Source organism: Sceloporus undulatus, chromosome 2 (assembly GCF_019175285.1).
Source record: "Sceloporus undulatus isolate JIND9_A2432 ecotype Alabama chromosome 2, SceUnd_v1.1, whole genome shotgun sequence".
Taxonomy (NCBI): Eukaryota; Metazoa; Chordata; class Lepidosauria; order Squamata; family Phrynosomatidae; genus Sceloporus; species Sceloporus undulatus.
Genome location: NC_056523.1, coordinates 241778803 through 241787749, shown reverse-complemented (window position 1 = coordinate 241787749; position 8947 = coordinate 241778803). Strand labels below are relative to the sequence as shown.

Genomic DNA, 8947 nt, shown 5'->3' with positions numbered 1-8947 from the left:
CAGTTATTCAGACCATTGACATTGTTGTCACTGAATGATTAAAATATCGAATTCTGAAATCATTGTTAAAGATTAACTAATAAAGTTTTTTTTAAAATAAAACAAGAGAAGAAACAGAGTAAAGAAAGAAGAGAACAGAGATTCCTGTTACATGTTGAAGCATTAGATTCTAAACACATTTCAATGTGGGTTTTATTAGGGGTTTTGTGATTCATTACTAATTCGGTGTATGTGTTCCATTTTCAGTAACTTCAATAGATTTTTTTAAAAAATCTAAATAGCATCTTACCAGCAATGTTACTAATGATTAACATAATAGTTTTATAGTTTTCACTAAAACAAATAACATCAACAAACTAATTTTTGAATGTGAAACCATTTGCATTGATACTAAAGTTTCAAAGCTCTGAATTCATTTTGGTTAATTTATAATAATAATAATAATAATAATAATAATATTTATTTGTATACCGCCCTCTGGCAAACCAATCCGGGCGGTTAACAACAGTAAAATATAAAATATGACAATTAAAAACACTTTATCCCTCCCCCCCTTAAGACAGTATTAAATAGTATAACATATTAAAAATACAATATCAAGGATAAAAAACAGCAATTAAAACTAAAAACCCTGATATCCCTCTGTTGATCCTCAACCATCTCTAAGATGGGGCCACGGGAGGAATGAGGGAATCAGGGAACCTGGGAACCTGGGCCGGGATGGTTACCCACTCTAAGCTGGGCTTATCATCATTTTGATCCTCATCATGTGATGTACATGATTGAAATGACACACAAGTGGGATATTCGTACAGTTAAATTTCCTTTGCTCCAGATTTAGAATAATATTCAAACCATAGCATTGATTGGCTCCCCTTTCTTCTGCAGTTAAGCTAGTGTGATTGTAACACAGGAATGGAGGCAGATCCAGGGTCAAATTTCTGTCCCTAAGATGCTCTGAGGGTCACACAGAAGAACTGAAATTCCAAAACACAAATAAAAAACAAAAACAAACTAGAACTCCTTGCAACTCCAATTTTGTTTTTGAAAAACAGGTAGGTTTGGATGTTAAACAGCACAGGTGGTTCCTGCAACCTGTTTAAAAAGTGAACCGCCATTCATAGTAACTTTTAGAGTTCACCCTTTTTTAATCTGGAAAAAGGTCAGTCTGGGGAACTAGTGGGGTTGAGGGTCACGAAAACACTCTTGAGAGACTGCATGTGGCCCCAGGGCTGCACTTACCTACCTCAAAGGTAACAGATCCTTTCACATTAAACTATGGTAGTCTGGATTTAATATGAGTGACTGTATAGAAAATGTTGTTACATGAATGTTCATTTCCTTATAATGCTAGGCTGAAGATGAAGAAGGCTACCGTAAACTGATTGATCAGAAGAAAGACAGACGTTTGGCTTACTTGCTACAGCAAACGGATGAATATGTGGCTAACCTGACTAATCTGGTGTGGGAGCATAAGCAAGCACAAGCTGCCAAAGAAAAGAAGAAAAAGAGGAGGAGAAGGAAGGCAAGTGTATAATTCAGCTGTCACTAAGAGACTTTTTAAGTGTCTGCTTTCATCCTTCTCATTCTTCCTCAAGAAAAAATGGCAGTCTTCATGAAAGTGCCTCTCAGATCTTAAAAGAATTTTTGCTATAGAATATGGAAGATAAACAGCATTTCATTTTTAATAGAGGCCGATCCCCATTGAATGGTCCTTTACTAGTTAAAAGTTTTTTTGTGTGTGTGTGTTTCAGCTCGTTCTGTTACTTATTGCATAGATTTTAGTTGGTGTCACATTGTCACAGGTCAGGCAGATCCAGCAGAGTTTTCTCTCCTCTCAGTTTAGATTCAGATATAAGTAGGACTCATTTGGTATACAGGTCAAAAGTCAGAGAAAGTTGAGTCTTGATCTGTCTACCACCTGAGACATAGTTGCCACATCTTTCTCATGTTTATGTCTCAAATTTAATAGAAACTTGGTGTTTTTTTGATAGTGTAGGACAGGGCCAAAGACCAGAATCCCAGTCATTACTTTTCAAATTTATTTTTATTTATTTATGGTATTTATACCCCACCCTTCAGCCCTAAAGGCTATCAGAGTGGCTTACAATTATTAGTTTTAATTAGACAGTTCTCTGCCCTCAGGCTTACAATCTAAAAAGACACAATACAAAAGGAGAAGGGAATGGTGGTGGGAAAGGGGATCAGGTCCAGCAGTTCTTCTCTTCCTGTGAGGCCTGGACCAAGGCAGATGGGCTGGATGGAGGGGTTCCTCTTCTTCAGGCTAGCACTGGTGGAGCAGGGCTTGCCTGTTCACTCCCTCGAAGGCCAAAGGATGATAGTTATCATGGAGGGAGGGCTCTTCTTCTTCAGGCTAGCCCTGGTGGATCAGGGCCTGCCTGTTCACTCCCTCACAGACCGAAGGATGACAGTTATCACGGAGGGAGGGCTCCCTTTCTTCAGGCTAGCCCTGATGGAGCTGGACCTGCCTGTTCACTCCCTCACAGGCCGAAGGATGACACTTATCATGGAGGGAGGGCTCTCTATCACGGAGGGAGGGCTCCCTTTCTTCAGGCTACCCCTGATGGAGCTGGCCGGCTTGTTCACTCCCTCATGGGCCGAAGGGTTGTCAAATTAAAGGGCAATACACTATAAAGCTTTAGCAGAAAACAAAAATTAATATATGGATCTAGCCATTTCTCATTACTTCTTACCCTGACATTCCTTGGGGCTAGCTGTGTTAACGTTTGATTAGTTACAATAGCAAAAGTTCCAGGATTTGATATCGCTGTTCACAGGTAGACTATGTGACACATGACATCCTGACTGTAGCTTCTTCAACTAGCAAAAGGGAGGTGAAGAGAAGAGATAACACGTGTATTTGCATGTGACCTCCCATAAAAGATAAAAAATAATGAAAACAGTTGCAGGAAAAAGAGTGCCTTGCTCTCTCCTTCCCCACTTGGTTCCTTTTTATTCTGTAAAGCAATCTCAGCATGTCAGAATAAAATTTGCAAAAACGATTCAAGGCTGCTAATTTTAAATAGTAGCATCTTGAAATCAGAGGTTTCTGTGATTAGGTAAACCTTCTGAATTGGCAGTGTCTACTAGCCATCACTTAAAGGCATGCAAATGAAAGGAGATAGCCAGTCCTCTGCAGGAAAAATCTTCACCAATGTAGTCAGCCATTGGAAATTGGTTTTCTCTCATTTTCCTTACACAGTTCCTTATAATTCCTTACCAGATGCTTTCTGCATCCGATTTGTTTTGCACAGCTCCCACATAAGCTCAGGTCTCTGGCAAACTTCCAGGGAAAGGAGATGGTACTGATGTGAAGCAACTCTGCATGTTATTGTGGTGTTCATCAATTGTAAGGATTATAAGGGACATAAGAAGAACATGGATGTACTTAGCATCAAGTCCATTTACCACTTTCTAAAGTATGAACAGTACATTTAATTATCTCCAAAAGGAACAGCTACTGTTATAAGCATCTAAGAGTTTGTGTAACAGTATGTGGCGGAGGGAGGGCACGTACACAAACATGTAAACATGGAACACAGAGGTATCTAGGACAGGCAGTGCTTGCCCCACTTTCCAAGCAGCCTTGGAAGAGAGGGGTAAGTTAAATCTTGACATCAGGAAAACCAGGTCCCAATCAGAGACCATTTGTCATTTTAGTAGATGGATATTTAGTACTACCTGATTTTCAGTGATATATCTTCCAATATTGAGTTTTGAGTAAGGGGCCTTCAATATGCCATGTGATTCCAGTGTTGGAGAAAAGAAATGGAAATGAAATGTCCTGTGCATTTTCATTTATAGTCTCACTCTTCATTGGAAAATAGGTCTTTATCTGGCTGTGGCTCATTTCATAAATGTCCTAGTTATAAGTGTGCTCTTATAAAAGGTACTTCATATTGTGTTACCGCTGCATAAAATGGATTAGTATGTGAAATAAGTCCTTTCAGTTTGAAGAATCTGACCTATTTGTTGCCAGAAGCCTGGAGGCTTCTGTAATATTTACATAACATTATTTTGCATCAGGTTTTTAAGTGATAGGTGATCTGTAAAACCCTGAAAGTACACTAAACTCATTATTTTATTATGGTCAATGACACCCATGTGTGGGCAATCAAGTTCTGTTTTTGCTAACCAATCCAGGAAGCTCTAACTATAAATTCATGGTTTACCAAGTAACTTGAAACTACATCAGTTCATCTTTCTTAATATTATGTCCCAGATCCTCCTTGTAAATAATCTTAATTCGTTTAAATTACTATATTACCTTTTGTGAAATTACAATTAAATTTTCAGTTCTTCAGTAACAGCTGTATTACAGCATCCTTGAGACTGTACCCTTGGGAAAAGCATTGCAGTGGCTGGCACTAGACATCACTCTCGCTTAGCCTTCCTTTGTATAATTTGGCAGTAAATCTCCTTTAGCAACTGATTATGAAGAATTTTATACTCTTCAGTAAATTTTGTGTTTTCTCCCTAGTTATAATTCTGTACTTGACAGAATAGCTAAAACCAAGACTATAATCCTTTGTAGAAACATCTTTGTACAGGTATAAGATCTGCATCTTTTTTTTAATGTTTCTTCTGTGAGATGTTCTGGATGAACAGCTGAGAGGAGATGGCAAGGATGCTGTTCACTTTTTATTCACACATAGTGTATAGTTAACATGTTTTTAAAAAGGAAGAGAAAACAGAGTATGACTCGAAGCTCTGGAAAAAATCTCAGGTGCTTAAACACTTAACAAGCCAATGTTTGGTCTTTAGCTTTAGTTTTGAGATCTGTTGTCCAAGAATTCTGAATGACTTTCCCATACATTGTAGAGAGAGAGCTGCTTATAATTTAATGCTGACTGCTATAAATGTGAAAGATTTTTTGTTTTTGGTCCTTTAAGTACATGTACACTGCTTTTCAGGGTTAAACATCACTCTCAATGCAGTTCATATAACACAAATTAAAAAGGAGAATAAAATACAAATCCACAATAAGAACCAACATCAAAAGATGGAAACCAAAAGCGTACAGTTAAGATAGCAGCACATAAGGTAGTCTTTTTTTGGATGCATGTCTTCCACTCGTAGGCTAAATGCCAATATTGTTGTTTCTGTGTATATGTGGCTAGCATATACCATTTCATTGTACTCTTAATAGGAGTCAGTGACTTGGATTCATTCTATTCAAGTTCTGATCTATATATAGATAATAGTGAATATATAGAGACTTCAATATATCCAACAGCTTTAGTGTTAAACACACTGCAGAAATAATCTAGTTTGAGACTGCTTTAACTGCCCTGGGTCAGTGCTAGGGAATCCTTGGAACTGTACTTTAGTGTGGCACCAAAGCTTTCTGACAGAGAAGGCTAAATTTCTCACAAAACTACAGTTCCCAGAATTTCCTAACAATGAGCCAGGGAAGTTAAAGTGATCTCAAACTGGATTATTTCTGTGTTTTGTACTAATGTTTTAGATGTAACACTACATATGTAATCACCCCATGTTAAGAGAGTTGCTGATATAACCTTTAATCATTGTCCTTTGCTACATAACTGAACAAGAGTCATATAATATAATCAGCATTGTGATAGTATTTTAACAGTGAAGTACAGTTGGCCCTCGCCTTACGTGGGGGATCCGTTCCGGATCCCGCCGCTTAAGGCGAATTCTGCCTATGCTCGAGCCCCATTGGATTGGGACGTGCCGCCCCTTGCGCCCTGCGTGTGCCCTGCAGCTTGAGCGCCTATGCTCAAGACCGCATAAAGTGCGACTGCATTATACATGGACGCACTGTATCAGGTTTACAGATTCTGTATTTCAGTAGATTACAGTTAATGCAGTTTCAATTATTTATTCAGATGGTGCCTATCTAAAATATTAGATTCAAATAATAAATGTTTTTTGTCATGCAAATTAAGTGTAAACATATGCTAATATGTTTTATTTAAAATAGACTGTTGTTTTATATCTTAAATGTATTTTTCAATTCACTCTGCCTCCCACCCAAACAGGGTGGACCCAAAGGAGTTTTCTATGAGCAGAAGGCTCTGACTATACATGGAGAGGCACATTTACGGTAGTTCAGATCCTTTTCCTTTGGATTCAGCATTTTAAAAATTAAAATCTCTTTGACATTTTAGTAAATTGCTCTGTAAAAATGTGATAAATAATCCCCTGTATATCAACAACAGAAGTCACCAGTCTATCTTTATTCTTTCCCATTGTATTTTCCAAGTAGTTTCTCATATGGCTTGTCATAATTTTTTTTTTTGTAGGCAGAGATGTTTCAGCATGGAAAGGCAGCTACTTACATGGTGTTTTCAAGTGCTAACACATCATAGCAGATATGAAGGGTGTAGGTGTGTTTCTGTGTATGACAGGGAACAAATCCATTTTTGTCCACTGTTTGGGTGTGGGATTTCGCATACTCAGTTATGTACAGCTCTTTTAATTTAGCAGTGGGCAGAATACCAGTCGTTGGTTCTCATCTCCCTCCATGCCTTAGACTAGCAGCTAATGCAGAACAGGTGGTATGACATGATGATAGAAAGGTTTTTTCAAAAAACAGAAGGCCTCTGATGGCTGAAACTGCTTATTCTTAAAAGCCTTAATTAGTTGCTCTTAAACAGTGTCAGGGGGTATCTGCCTTCTGCACCTTCCTAATGTTGGGGTTTGCCTGCTGGTCAGCCAGTCAGCCCCCCCCCCCCGGGTGATTGGCTGTGTATTCCTATTACTTGGAAGGGGGAAGGGGAGAATAAGCTAAATAAAACCTAGGCCATCCCACCAGCGCAGCAGGAAACAGTTCAGTTATCTGTATTTGCATGGACCTGCACCTACAAGAATGTGGATGAATATGGAAGGCTTTCTCTGTATGTATGCAAGAACATCTGTGAATGGTTATCCCTGAAGACGTCTCAGATCAATATGATCAGTCAAAAGCAGGCTGAAAGGAAATAAAAGTGAGGATGAGGGAAAATGAGAATCATGCTTACATAGTATTTTGTCTTTGACATGCAATATCCCAGAACAAGAGTGAATCTAAAAGAACCCATCTGTGTAAAAAATGTAGTATTTCCTTTACATTGTGTGTAGAAGCATGTGCTTGTGCACTCACATACACTGGGAGGAGGAAACTCACAATTTGTATATAGAATCATAGAATAATATTATGATGATTACAAGCATCGTAAATTGATACAAAAAACATAGGACCCAGGTATAAAAGAGCATTTTAAATGGTGTCCTAAGTGATTTGGAGGGGGTGGAAAGACAGTGTTTGTGGAAGTGCAGGAATGGAGGATGTGATAAAGAGTTGAAGAATAGATAATAAAGAGGAAAATGAGAAAACTGGATTTGCAGGTATATGACATGTTGAGCGAGTAGCAGAAGGAAGATTCCAGAAGAGTATTGCAGATCAAAAAGCCTCTGCAGAATTACCAATTTATCTTAATCTAGTCTTCACTGAATAATAATCTTAATAATACCAATAACTTTGGCACTTGTAGGAATGCAGAATTTATACAATGCCAAGAGCATGAGCTAGATGCTGTTCCATTTCTGAATCTTGTAAATCTGTGAACTGGTTTCCAGTTGTAGGGGCAAGAAAGTAAGTTAATATTGGATTGCTCTGCTGCTTTAAATAAAGGAACATATTTAGACTAAATATCTTTTTTAGACAGAACTACAATCAGCCCTCCTTATCCATGGATTCAAGCATCCACGGCTTGAAAAATATTTTGCCATTTTATATAAAGATACCATTTTACTCTGCCATTATATATAATTGGATTTGAGCATCCACGATTTTGGTATCCACTGGCGGGGGGGGGGGGGGGGGGGGGTAGAACCAAAACACAAAACATACAACTTATTATTCTGTTAATAAATCAGTTTAAAATAAGGAATTTAGAAGACCTAGCCACAGTTCTAAGATCTTTCAACTACATGTGGGACAGTGAAAAAATATTCTGTTTTAGTTCAGTTTGAAGTAGTGTGAAATGCCACACTACTTTACCTGTAAAACAGCAGAATGTACACGATGCAGTATTGCTATATATCAGATCTGCATCTCGAAGCATATGCTTCCTACACTTTCATAATACTCTTTTTGGATGTAATCTTATCTTGAACATAACTCTGTGTCCATCTGTATAATTTCATTACAGAAGCCAGAAGACAACACAGAAGGAATGGGTTCTGGTCTTGGTCCTGACGGTGAGGTAAGATGGCAAATTTCTATTTAAAAGACATTTCAGCTCTCAACTAATGGACAAAATGCCACAAATCTGGGCTCTGGTTTGTAGAAAGACTTTGCCAGCAAGGAGGGGAGAGACAACAGGACCTGGGCACAATGGTCCGAAAAAGAGGGACCATTGCATCCCCTGGAAACTTTCAAAGAAATTTTTATTGGTCTTCTGGGGAAGAGCAAATCAACAAGAAAAACTTTCCCCACTCCTCATATTTACCAGTGACAGTAATCTATGAGTGGGTTGTTCTGATATGATCTAAGCTAAAATATTTACGATTTTATTATTACAGTATAAATATGTATGTATTTCCTTTTTGTCAAAATATTTTTGACTGTTAAAAATGGTCTGTGGAATGTGGAATTTCTGTTAAAAATGGTCTGTGGAATGTATATTTAGAACAAAGGTTGATATGAATTAAAGCTAGCTTTATTTGTGTGGATGGCTCAGAAACGTGTTCGTGCCTCTTATTGTTGGTTGCCAAGAACTGATTAATGTGCAAGACAGCCCTTCCACGTTGGTGCAGTGTAAGTAAAAGCACTAACTAATGATCGTTTATTTTTAATTATCTACATTTAAGGGATCCATTACACAGCTAACATGTTTTTCATAATAAATAAATAATTAAACTTTTATTTCTATCCCGCTTTTTGTTGAGACAGTGTACAAAGATTAAAATACCTCAA

The 8947-nt window shown here is 37.9% G+C and overlaps 1 protein-coding gene across 2 annotated transcripts in view; it reads left to right on the top strand.

The window, feature by feature from the left end:
- SMARCA2 (SWI/SNF related, matrix associated, actin dependent regulator of chromatin, subfamily a, member 2) overlaps positions 1–8947 on the top strand; it is a 183256-nt gene that overhangs the window by 86414 nt on the left and 87895 nt on the right. For both annotated transcript variants that reach the window (XR_006101758.1, XM_042447930.1), the window contains exons 10-11: positions 1355–1525; positions 8181–8234. Coding sequence is in view for 1 of the 2 variants with exons in the window: in XM_042447930.1 (XP_042303864.1) it covers positions 1355–1525; positions 8181–8234 (225 nt within the window). In the remaining variant the exon portion in view is untranslated. The remainder of the gene's footprint in view (positions 1–1354; positions 1526–8180; positions 8235–8947) is intronic.